General features: G+C 34.2%; 1 protein-coding gene across 1 annotated transcript in view; it reads left to right on the forward strand.

Annotated features, from left to right (window-relative positions):
• The window catches only part of CADPS2 (Ca++-dependent secretion activator 2), a 645,614-nt gene that overhangs the window by 516,145 nt on the left and 116,050 nt on the right, over positions 1-13,419 (forward strand). Inside the window, exons 13-15 of the mRNA XM_012652730.1 lie at positions 49-150; positions 7,939-8,002; positions 11,128-11,251. Of these exons, the coding sequence (XP_012508184.1) occupies positions 49-150; positions 7,939-8,002; positions 11,128-11,251 (290 nt within the window). The remainder of the gene's footprint in view (positions 1-48; positions 151-7,938; positions 8,003-11,127; positions 11,252-13,419) is intronic.

The following is a 13,419-nucleotide window of genomic DNA, read 5'->3' on the forward strand; positions in this document are numbered from 1 at the left end:
GATTTATCAATATAAATTACTGATTCTCATTGTTGTTTTTTTTTTCAGGCCTGATGGAATCGGAACTGTTTCAGTGGAAGAAAAAGAGAGATTTGAGGAGATAAAAGAGAGACTCTCTTCCCTTTTAGAAAATCAGATAAGCCATTTCAGGTGTATATTCTACTCATTAATACAGATATTTGCTTTGCTCATACTTCGCTACCCCCTCCCTTCCCCTAAAAATTGTTGATTATGTCTTTCTGCTACTACTCAAGAATTATCAGTCACCCCCCTGCCACACACCATTGCCTGCAGAGTATGAGCCACATAATTCAGTCTGTGGTCTGCCTCCCAGCCTGCCGTTCGGTTTCGACCACTCTTTTAGGTTACCCATTCCCTGTAAATATCCATTCCACTGTGCCTCTTGCCTGCCTTTCACGTTTCTCATCCTTGTATAGCCTCTTCCCCCAGTTCTGGTGAAGATTCCTCCTCTCTCTATCACCAGGCAAGGAGACTCTCAAGTCTCACCTCCACAGTGGAGCCTTTCTCAAAGATTCCAGCAAGGAGTGTTCTGAAGTCTTTTAGCATTTACTGTCTGTATGCTTCACTTGTCACTTATAACATACTTATTACATACATTGCTTCAGTCATTAGATATTTCTCTATTTACACTCTGAGAACACGGGCCTGGCACAGTTTCTTGCTCAGGAAAAATTAGCTATCAATGCTAAGAAACATTTGCAGTGTAAAAGATAAATATCTTGATAATATTTCCTTTCCTCTGATTATAGTTAGTTCAATAGAACCTAATGTTTAGAAACAGAAATATGCCAATACATTTTCTTTTGCTATCACTATTATTATTATTAGACCCTGTAAAATGTCACCATATTAATGTATTACGTCTTATAGCATGTCTACCATGTTGTGTGTATGTGATTTGGAATCATTTTATGTGAATTTATTTAGAATATAATCTCAGTGAATATGCCCTCCAAAAGTGTTATTTGACCATTTGATTGCTATAGGGCCATTCTGAGCTTCTGGTTCCTTTTCTGTAATATAAAGAGCTTAGACTCTGTGAGTTTCAAATGATATTGAAGGAAGAAATTCTCAGAGCATATACCATACATCTGTTCTCCTACATTAGTGATTTTCAACTGAGGCTGGTACCACTACCTGAGGGTAAGTGAATGAGGGAGGATTTTCATTGTCACAATAAAAGGGGTATGGGGCAGTCATTTAGTGCTGGATTTAGATGTGCAGTATATGGGACAATCCCACATTGGAGGATTATTGCGCCCAAAAGACCAGAAAACTCACTTTAGGAAAACTGTTCTAAATACTACATTGCATGGCCAAATTCAAGTTACAGAGTTAAGATTGTATTCTCTGCCTGAAATTAATAATTTTGAGTTTATAAACAAAATGAAGACATGAAGAAGTCTTTTGCATTTGCAGAGACTTATTTCTGCTTTTGCTGTTGTTGACAATGTTGTCTTCTGGGTTTTATAGATTCCTTTAAATGCATCGTATATGTCTTTCAATGAAAATCAATGTAATTTTCCCTTTTTTTTGCTATTGTTGAGAGAGAGAGCTCATCATTCAATTGGATATCTATGTCAGTAACTGGATAAGTCTCCCTGGTTTTTATATCAATGATTTCAGTAATAGAAATCCTACCCCAAAATGGTTTAAGCAATAAATAATTTATATGCTCACTTGCCTGCAGATCTCAGGCAGGGTAAGCTTTAAAACAGTCTTAATTCAGTAGCCATAGCTCCATTTCTTTGTGATTCTCACATTGCTATCCTCCTTTGTGGGATGGCTTCATCTCCAGACTGGTAGGAAGAAGAAATATCTTGGCTTCATATCCATGCATGCCAGTGTTCAAAGGAAATAGTAGGATCTGTCTCTTCTGTGGTTCTCTCTTAAAATCATGAAAAGTTTCCTTAGAAGATCCCAGCAAACTATCCCTCATCTACCACGAGCCTGGCTCTGAACCAAACCCAGTTTTCAAAGGAAGCCCATGAGCTGGATGCCTCAGTCACTAACATTCACATGGGATTGCCATGATTGAGTTAGACTACTCAGAACCATCTCACCAGGGGAACTCTCTCCCCCACGCTGCCACCCAGAGACTACATAGGAGGGAGCAGGATGTCCACATCATTTATTGTATTGGTTTTGTATATTAGTTTCCTCTCTTATATGCACATCCTCTTTGGATAGTTTCTCTAAAGGTGTACTCTACAATCCTTTTCCGTTTTATTTTTTAATGTACTTAGGACAAGAATTGAAATTAATTGGTCTAGACATTTTGTGCCAACTTTTATATTCTCTTTGGATGTTTGTAGTTTGCATAAATTTTCCCAGTTTTGTCTTCCTGAGTCTATAGAAGACTAGATAAGAGGAAATGGGTTTAAAATGAAATAGAAGACATTTTAGGTGGCACTGTAGGCAAACTTAGAAAAACAATATATTAAAATTGTACATTAGGACTCTCATAAGGATTCTACCACATTATCTTCCTTAGTCACTTATATTAAAATTTAGAAATAGCATAAATTACTTATGAACTCACACTAAAGAAGTAAAAACAGTACTATTGATAACTCTTATATAGGAATTTATTTAGGCCCAATTTTATTTTAGAAATGGATTTCAAAAACTCAGAAAAAAAAGATGGCATAATAAACATGTCTGACTCAGTGTCCTTATAGAAGCTAGCCAAAACAACAGAACAGTATTTTTTCAAGAAAGCATAAACCCAAAAGGACAAAAAGAGTAAGAGAGGAGAAAATGGCCTAGAAACAAAATTTTTGTAAGTCAGGTGGATGAATGGTATCTAATTTAGCCATCCAGGAAAAAAAAAATCGTAAGACGCTAGGGTGAAATCAGAGAAGCAATCTCATTTACATCATACAGCCACCAAAATGTTTAGGAATTGCTACTATTAGGCCCCTCTAGAAAGTAAGAGTGAGAACAATTTGGTGTAAATCTGCTCAAGAAGCACTTAGATCCCCAGATCTTTTTTCCAACTCAGCAGCTGACAGTAGACTACAGATTTATTCCCTGGAGATCATAAAATTAGATGGTACCTGCGTTGAGGTGGAAGAGAGGAAACATCAGGTACAGTTTATGGTAGAAACAGAGTAAATAAATGTTTATTCTGAAATTTGAGAATCACAGACCTCTCCCAGCACACACACACTTGACTCCCAAATGCTGGCAAACAGGCTTATACCTTCCAGGTATAGTGCAGGTGTTTTCCCTGGGTCTCTGATTAGCCCAAGAAGAAAGACCTAACTAAAGCTGTTGACAACAAAGACTTCCCATTCAAACAGCCCAGCCAGATCCCCCTTCTGCAAAGGCCATAGTGTATGATTACCATCTACATGCACATTAACCCTAAAATGAACACTACCCTCACAATCTAATGAGGATTACAAGCAGGACTCAAAAGGATCAAACTATTTCCAAATAATTTAAGTGCATTTTTAAACACAGAAATCAAACATATTTATAGGAGTACAAAAATATCTAGCCATCAATAAGGTAAAATTCACAATGTCTAGCATCCAGTCAAAATTTTTCAGTTATATAGAAAAATAGTAAAATATGATCAATGAAGAGGATAGAAAACCAACCAAACTGAGAAATGACACAGAATATAGAATAAATAAACAAGAGTATTAGAAAGATTATTATTAATGTGTGTGATATACAACCAGTTGAGGGCATATATGGACAACCTACAGCTAACATTATATTATGCTTAACGGTAAAAGACTGTTTTCCACCTAAGATCAAAAACAAGGCACAAATGTCTGTACTCACCATTTCTGTTCACAATTGTACTAGATGCTCTAGCTAGTGCATTGAGTCCAAAAAGATGAATTAAAGGCATCCAGATTGTAAAGAAGCAAAATTGTCTTTATTTGCAGTTGACATCATCATCTGTGTAGAAAATCCTATAGATTCTAAAAAATTCTGCTCTAATAGTAGAGTTTAGAAAAGTCACAGAATCCTAGATAAATACATAAATATTTCTATTTACTATCAACAATCAGAAATTGAAATATCATTTACAATAGCAACAAAAATTATGAAATACTTAGGAATCAATCTGTTGAAGAATGTACACAACCTGTATACTGAAAAGTACAAAGTAATATTGAGAAAAAAATTTAAATAAGGGAAAGGTATATTATATTCACGGTTTAGAAGATTCAGTCTTATTAAGATGTCAATTCTCACTAAATTGACCTATAGATCCAATGTTATTCCAATCAAAATCCCAGTAGGATCTTATATAAATTAACCTGATTCTAAAATTTATATGTAAATGCAAAGAATGTACCATAGCCAAAAAATAACTTTTAAAAGGGACGACATCGGAATGCTAACACTACCTGATTTCATATAAGGCTACAGTAATCAAGATAGTATGCTAAGGGGGAGTCCAGAAATAGACACACACACAAATATGATCTATTGATTTTCACTGAACGTGCAAGAGCAATTTGCAAAGTGTACTTTTTTCAACAAATGGTGCTGTAAATATTGGATATTCAAATGCAAACTGTTGACCTTGATCCATACCTCACATCTGATACAGAAGTTAACTCAAAATGAGTAGACCTAGAATTTAGTAGAAAATCTCTGTGTCCTTGGGCAAAGTAAAGATTCTCAAATAAAATACCAAAATCATGATTCATAAATGGAAAAATTGTTACCTCAAAGTTGCTCAAAATTAAGAACTTTTGATCTTCCAAAAATACTGTCAAAGAACTAAAAACATAAGTCACAGAATGGGAGAAAATGTTTATGTAATGCATATCCCACAGTAGACTTTAATTTAGAATATATATACTCTTAAAACTTAATTACAAGAAATTAATCAACCCAATTAAAAAATTGTTTTAACAGATATTTCACCAAATATAGATGATGGCAGAAAGACATATGAAAAGATGCTCAACAACATTAGATACCACTGCATACCTATTGGTATAGCTAAAATTCAAAACAAAACAAACAGAAATTGAATGTAAGTGTTGGTATGCTTGCGGAGAAACTGGAACTCTCATATGCTGTTGATAAGAATGTAAAATGTGACAACCCACTTTGAAAATTAGTTTGGCAGTCTCTTAAAAATTTAAGCACCTATCATATGACCTAGCCATTCTACTCCTAGATATTTTCCCAAGAGAAATGAAAGCATATGTCCACAAAAAAACTTTTATATGAATGTTCATAAGCCAAATGGCCCTCAGCAAGGAATGGATAAAGAGTGTATTCCGTGTAATGGAATACCACCCAGTGATAAAAAGAAATGAGCTGTTGATACATGCAACAGCATGAATAAATATCAAAATAACTATACCAAGTGAAAGAAATCAGACCCAAAAAAGTAAATACTGTATGTTTCCTCTGACATAAAATTGTAAACATACAAACTAATCCAAATGACAGAAAGTACATCAGTAGTTGCCTGTGGTGGGAAGGAAAGATTTGGGGATCATGAATTATCCTGATTGTGGTGTTAGTTTCACAAGTGTATACATATGTTATTAATAAAACTTAACCAAATTATATACTTTAAATATGTGCAGTTCATTGTATGTCATTTACACCTCTAAACATAGCTGTTTTAAAAAATAAAAGCTAAATGCTTCTCTTCCATAGTGGGAAGTTAATAGGATAATATCTAAAACTGAAAAATCAAGAGATAAAAATATTAATATGAAATTTAGGGATATAAAATTTAATTACCAAAAGAATCAGCTGAAAGTTGACAGCATCTTTTTTTTTTTTTTTTTAGAAAGAAATTACTTGGAGTGAGGTGGAACTGCCATAAAGGGCTTCTGTTTTTCATTAAAAAAAAAAAAAAAAAACTTCATTTAAAACTAGTTTTCTCTTCAGAGTATGTGCATATTATATATAACTTTGATTAAAAAATACAATGTTTAAAAATGGATAAGGGAAAGATAGGGCTTATCAAAGGACAAGTCTATGCAGGCTCGTTTATCTATGTAATTAAATTACCAAAGTGGGAATAAGGGTGACTTCAATTTATTCAGATTAGGTATTAAATGTAGTTGAATTTTATTTGATAATTGAGTGTTTCCACTTTGCTTTGCTGTTATAGAGCTGTCAGAGTGGTAAAAACCCCAAATATTTATCCTGAAAGGCAGAACAAAACGATTCCCTTCCTTTAAAAGTTGTTTTGTGAAGATTAATTAAGCTTCTGTGTAGTTATTTTCTGTACTTTATTGATTCAGGATTACTTGTACTCTGTAAATGTGTTGAATTATTTACACATCGTGGGCAGCTAATGCTAATTCAGAACATACCCAGTGGGACCTCAGAGCCCTGAAATGCTAAATGTAATCTGGGGATCAGTAACATTCCATTCATAAAATGTGTCACCCACAGGTTAATGGAAATAAACAATAGGAAAGACAATGGGTGGATTATGCAAATACACTGAAAAGATTAAGCAGGGGGAGGGGACTACAAGAACCAATTTGTGTTTTATTTAAACGTGGATTAGGGTTTATAGTATACAAAATGATTCAAGCTATTTCGCTAATTTCCTAATGCTCTAAAAAGCACCACTGCATAGGAAAAACTATCAAAATAAATTGGTTGTAGCTTTTTTTTTGGCCTGACGGGGAGAGTCATAGGGTACATAGAGGCAAGATTAAGCAAAGAAATCTTGAGCAGTAAATATAGTGTTCTGAAGAAAAATTTGAGTGACTGGATTTCTATAACATTTAGTTGCATTTGTCTGAGACCAATGAAAGTTTCACAAAACTAAAACCCAATCCTACTGTAAATTCAACTACTGCTTTATTTTAAGACGTAGGGAAAAATCAATCTTTTTTTTACTTTAAAATTTGGTCACCAATTAAATAACAAATATGCTTTATAGGGAAACCCAATCACATTACAATGTGCAAAAATAATTGAGAAAAATGTGTCGGTTAAGTCTGTGAATAATGGAAAAATATATGGAGATGAGTAAACTTCATTCCAAGTTATTAGTTTGCAGATTTCTAAATCAGAGCAAGGTGGCAGTCTAAGGACAGCCCAGCTGCCTGTGGCACTTGATCTTGGGGTGGGAGCTGCGATCCTGGAAGGGGGTGCTTTGCTGAATCTGGTTCAACAAAGCAAGGAGCTCCGAAAGGATGAAATGACCATGATGTTCAGTACTGTTTCAGTGGAAATTGACCTGAAGAGGGACCCCCTTGTAAAAAGCAATAAACCTGTTACCATGATGTAGCAAGGAACTTCTGAGTGGTTCACTCACTCTCCCAGCCTCTGATCCTGATTTCAGAACATCCCTGTAACCTGGCCTCCGTTTGTTGGTGTGCAGTAGGAATACTGGGGATAAATGATCCTGCTGACAAAAGAACTACAGAAGGTTTATGTGTGTTGTGTGGGGAGATTGAAGAGTTAGCACCATGGTAGACAGGCAAATGTCAGCAAAGGGCAGAACTGGAACCTTGTTTGTCCTAGAAGTTATTGTCCGTGGTGTATGTGGCCATCCTGAACCACTAAATTAGGGAAATCATTTCATTTTCTGTTGGATAATGAAGCTTGAATAACAAGCTTCAAGATAATGAGCTTGGATAACAAACCTTAAACAAGATATTATTAGGAAATGCATATAATCTCTTCACTAAGGACCCTTGAGTTTCTTTTTTATTTACTGTATTTTTGAATACATGTGTCATCAAAATTTTAGAAGCTTTTTTATCACAGTTTACACCTGTATTGTTTAAGGCATTGAAATCATAGGGCTAGATAAACTTTAACAGTTAGAAATTTGATGTTATTTTAACTTCATTTCATTGTTCTTCGCTAATGCCAAGCAATATAAGTGGGAATTATTTAACAGTCTTGGGCATTAAATGTTTGACTTTTTTGTTACTTCTTTTGTCTTTAAAGATATTGTTTTCCCTTTGGACGACCTGAAGGTGCTCTAAAAGCTACACTTTCATTACTCGAAAGGGTATGTTTGAACGTTACTTTATAAATACTGTATGTGTTCTCAATTGCTGTATATTTTAGTTATTGAACTAGGCAGATAGTCCTATTCCTCTGTACTGTTTAGAGTCCATGCATTTCATGAATTTCTCACCTTTTCTTACTACATTCAAACTGTCCCCATACCAACTTCTTCCTCCCTGCAGCCTTTTCCAAAGCCTTCCACTGCCATCCTGTCTTGATATCGTGGCATCTTTTTGATAGTATTCATTACTCCCACCTTTTTTTCCCTCATGAAATAGTATTTTTTTTTTCAGTTAACTATGATTATCTCTGCTTTTCAGACTTCATAGTTGTCTTTTATTATCCCTCCAACTTTATTTGTACTTATACCTGTCATAGTCCTCATGCCTGTAAGAGTTTATCATTTAATATTCACCAGAATATCATTTCTCATTCAAAATTCATCTCAGAGTTTATTTCAATTACTCCAGTTCGTGTTACCTTAAATGAATTCACAAGGTGTAAGAATTAATTTCCCCCCCACCAAAAAATAACAGCCAAACAAGATTTAAAATCCATACCGACAAATCATTTTTTAATGAAAGGTATATGCTCTACTCCTGTTTTTGTGACAGTTGAAGTTTGAAAGGGAAGTATTATTTTCATGTGTCTATAAATCTATTCATATACTAATTGGATGCTAATGGTTAAGTAATGTGGCCAACTGTTCCTTATCAGAATTTAAAAGAATTTCTAGGTATCATCTATACTTCTTAATTTGATTATCCTGATCCTGATTTATTGACTTCATGTACTTGTTCTTGTCCATGTTTATGCCAGATTAATTTTAGAGATTACATTGTTTGTTAGCCTCTCTATTAAAAGCAAAAAGAGAAGACAGTGGTCAGACATTATATCTCTATTTCAGTGATTTAAGAACTTGGGGGAGGAAGACTAGAACGGATGATTAAAATGAGATCGGATTACAGATTGATTTTATTTTTATATCCCTGTCTTATCCCTGATTATTGTGCCTTGTGTGATAGAAATATTATTGTAATAGTTGTGTTTTATTATAATTTTTATGGTATTGAAAGCTGTACATAACTCAGATTTTTCATAGTATTCATTTTATCCTATTCATTACGGTATAATGGATAATATAAAATCCTTAAAGATTGCTTCAGTTTTTGGAACAGCATCCATCATGGGTACCTAGTGCAGCCCGTGTCCTAGTTTCTATAGCAGAGCTTCCTTCCTCACCCCAGCAGGGAAGAGTTAGTAATAGCAGAGATGCCCTTGTGCCCTGCATTGACAGGTGGCAGGATGAACAGGGACCTTTATTCTAGTTACAGTCATTAATCACATCTCTTGCTGAATTGAGAGAGAAATGTTAAGGGCCATCTCTTCATTTTTATGTCTCTTCACTTACTGACATAGAAAAATAAAACAATCTATATGTGAATTCTTGAAACCTGTGTTCAGAAGAATATGGGAGGAAGCATGAAACAGGGGTTGGCATCTCCCTTTTTGCATTTGCCAGCCCTTTGCCTGCACTTGCCAGGAAAGAAGATTCAGTCTCCCTCCCCCCACTCCATATTAAATGCCTCACTTCAGATAATGTGAAAAATTTCCTGATTTAAACCCTAGACTCATTTCTATGGTAGCCATATGCATTCTAATTTTAACAGCTATTTCTCTTATTTAATGTTTGTCACCATGGGAAGTCTGATAGTAAAGTTCATGGTTCTGCATTTGGAATAAAATTAATCTTAAAGTCAAATTTTAGAAATAATCACATAATATAGTATGTGTTCAATGCTTATATATTTTTTACTGTGCACAGAAGTATTTTTCTGGCCTCAAAGTCTAATGTGCAGTTCTAATTAAAGTGCCAATTATATGTCAGAATAATGAAGAATAATTGAATTTGATAGGGGAAGAAATTTTCCAAATAATAAACTTTGCAGTTTGCAAGAAAGGAAACCTTGCCTAACAAAATTTTTAAAATGTTGTCAATGAGTAGCCTTAAAAGAAAAATTGTCAAGAATCCCTGATACTTGGATGATTGAATAAATTAGAAATTATGAAATCCTTAGTGCTGAGGCCGACTGAAAGAGAATGAAATAATAAAGCATGAAATGCATGTTTTCATGTTCTTTGAATATTCCTTTCAAAATAAAAGACTAATAGAATAGTTAGAGAATTTTCAAAAGCATTGTCTTCTCTATATTAACACTGTGCCATATATTTTATAATTTGAATATAAGCAAAACAAGAAAAATTGCATTAAATATATGGAAAAATAGTTTGACTAATAGCATAATCAAAACTTATTGTGATCAGTTTTATCACTAAGAAAGTTTTAAAGAAGATTATGAATGGGTCAATATAAAAGTGTTTAAATACACTATATTTTGAATTCTGGATATAACTGTATTTTTTCCCTGCCCAGCAATACAGCTTTTTAAGAAAAATCCAAAAGCATATTTTAGGAACACAATAGAGAATAATCAGTTATTTTTTTTGAAAATCCCAGAAAGTTTACATGTATTTTGACATTTGATACTCCATAAGCACTCATTTCACTAAGACAAAGAGTTTTACTCCCTTCTCTTTTTATAGTCTGCCATGGTATTCTCAGCAAATCACAAATCATTAAAGTTTAATTAGTAAGAATAGAGGTCTTTATTATTTTAGAGCTCAAAAATTATGCTTATTCTTAATGGAATTTTTGTTTTTGTTTGCAAATATATTGCTCAAAAGGTTTAAGGCTTTTAAATGAGGGATGTGCAAGACAAACTTTGTTTATTACTTGTCCCAACTGTAATCCTGATCTGAAACAGCTGCTCTAATGGTGTTGTGGGTCCCTAGAGGAAAAGTGACAGTCACACTGAATGGTGGCCTGGCTTCTGGGAGGTTTTGATGGGCATAAATGAGGCTCAGACGGGAGGAGCCAAGGTTGGAGGATTACATTCCCAGTTGTGAAGTGCCGACTCATTACTTCCCCCCATGTTACCTAGGACCCCTTTCCCCTTCCCAGCAATAGGTCCAGGACAATTTGTGCAATTTGTTTTTAGTATTTATTTTATGCAATATCTATCTTCTTTTCCTCTGTCTGTCTCTACCCCCTTCCTCTCTTGGTAGGTTTTAATGAAAGATATTGCCACTCCCATACCAGCAGAAGAGGTGAAGAAAGTGGTCAGAAAATGTCTTGAGAAAGCTGCCTTGATCAATTACACTAGACTCACAGAATATGCCAAAATAGAAGGTCAGTGCAGTGAGCAATTGCCAAAGTTGCAGTGAGAGCCCACAATGCCTATTAACTGAATTTTCTATGAGAAGTCCTTTCCTTTCCTGAACAATCCTGTGCCACGGCAAAGGGAAATGTCTCATTAAAATCTCAGCTGGTGAACTGAAGAGCTTTTTCCTATTCATTGCTTTAATATGCCTCCTGGGACTCTGCTTGAATGAAAGACCCAGGATTCGTGCTTAAGTTGTCCTTTGTTCTTATTTTGAGTTTTCAAGAAACCAAAAGGTGTTTTCATGGGTTGCATTTTTTGACATTACTGTAAGTATGTCTAACATTTAAACTAAGGGCCGTGGATTCTTTCCTGATCAGTAACAGTGTACTATTACATAATTTTATTTTCTGTTCTGCGGTGTCACTCAGAGAAGGAGGAGACTTGTTGATTATTGTGAGGGCTGAAATAAACTGATAGAACTTCCTGCAGTTTTTAATTGCTTGCAATATATTGATGCATTTGAAAGATTAGGTCTCTCGAGAGGACTGTGCATTTTTTTTTTCTCTTTCTTCAGGCTTTATTCATTAAGGATACTGATATTTAAAATGTTTAGAAATAAGTAGATTGGAATTTAAGGGAAAGTCACAAAATCAGCTTTTATTCAACAGTCCTTTGATTTATATAATTAAAAGTTACAGAAAAGATCTCAAATTCTTTGTTCAAATTATCATAAAACCGGCTTATATAATAATACATGTATCATTAATTAAAGGAAGGAAAAAGTTTGCAGTTGATGTTAAATACTTAGTATATCTGAAAATAAAAAATAAGTCATCCTTTAAAAAAATTTCAATATAAAATTGTACTTAATGAATTATAAATTTATTAATTGATACGATGATAGTTTTCTCAAAATTCAGCCAATGAAAAAGATTGATTATAATTGTTTGTGTTATAATTCCTTTTTTCTCTCCAAATCTGGTCAAGCTTTCTAACAAGCATACGATAACCAACCTCCTGAGTGATTAACAAAAAAGCCATCTCATCACTATAGCAACCAATATTATATCACGAGAGTAACAACATGAAACCTCCTTAGTTACCAGTTTAACATCATTAATTATGATATCATGTTGTGTTAAGAACATGCGGTCATTTGGGGAAAGTGGAAGATAAACACATTGGTTTTCAGTTTTGAATATTCATTCAGATAATGTTTTGGGAGTTTTGAGTGTTCTGAACACCGATGGAAAGAATTGATATAAAAATAGACGTAATAAATAAATCCTTTCAAATTCGACAAAGAGAAGAAAAGTTTGTGCATAACTTGAATTAACACTGTACTGTTTTATATAAATGTTATGAACCCTATCGGAAAAACAATAAGGATCTTTTTGTTCTTGACTGTCTGTTTTAGTTAATATTTTTGACCATTACCTTGTCCAAGAATACGAAAAAAGATAAGCAGTATATTTCTCTGTTTATCGCTGTATTTTATACTCATAGGATCTATTTTAATATTAATAAAGAACTTCCTTTTTTGTAGACATAAAAACAAGTCGGTGTTAGAGAAAAGCCAATAGTAGAGCCAAATGGATGGTGAGCAGGGAGCCGTCCCACTGTTTCCCTTTCTGGAGTCACCCTTCTCTTACCTCCAGTCTAACGTGAGAATATTCTAAAAAATGGATCCAAGCAGTCCACTCACACAGGCCTGCCAAGTAGTCTCCATTCAAAAAAAACCAAAATGCTCATTTGATGAGAAAAGCTTCTGTACCTTTTTATTATCTTCCTTCCCCCACCTCCAATTTTTATCTTAAAAGAAAAAGTGCTTTTCTTTTATACTCACGAGCAGACCAAGAACAAAATCAAATTTTAGTTAGAAATAGGAAGTAGGCTACCTTTCCTTGCTTGGTTGGCCTTCTACATTATATGAGCAACATGGGTAGAGTTTGCTATTCTCCTAAATTTTCTTTTCTTATGTTTTAGGCCCAGCAGAAAAGGAAACAGGTAATTAATATTTCTGCATGCACGTGCCTTGTTTCCCATGTAGTGTGTGATATCTTTTAAACCACTTTGTTGATATATGGCTGACAAACAAAAAGCTGTGTGCATTTAATGTACACAAATTGATAAGTTTGGAGATAAATATACAGCCATGAAACCATCACCACAATCTATGCCACAACCACCTCCA

This window comes from Propithecus coquereli, unplaced genomic scaffold, assembly GCF_000956105.1.
Source record: "Propithecus coquereli isolate 6110/MARCELLA unplaced genomic scaffold, Pcoq_1.0 Scaffold4, whole genome shotgun sequence".
Classification (NCBI taxonomy): Eukaryota; Metazoa; Chordata; class Mammalia; order Primates; family Indriidae; genus Propithecus; species Propithecus coquereli.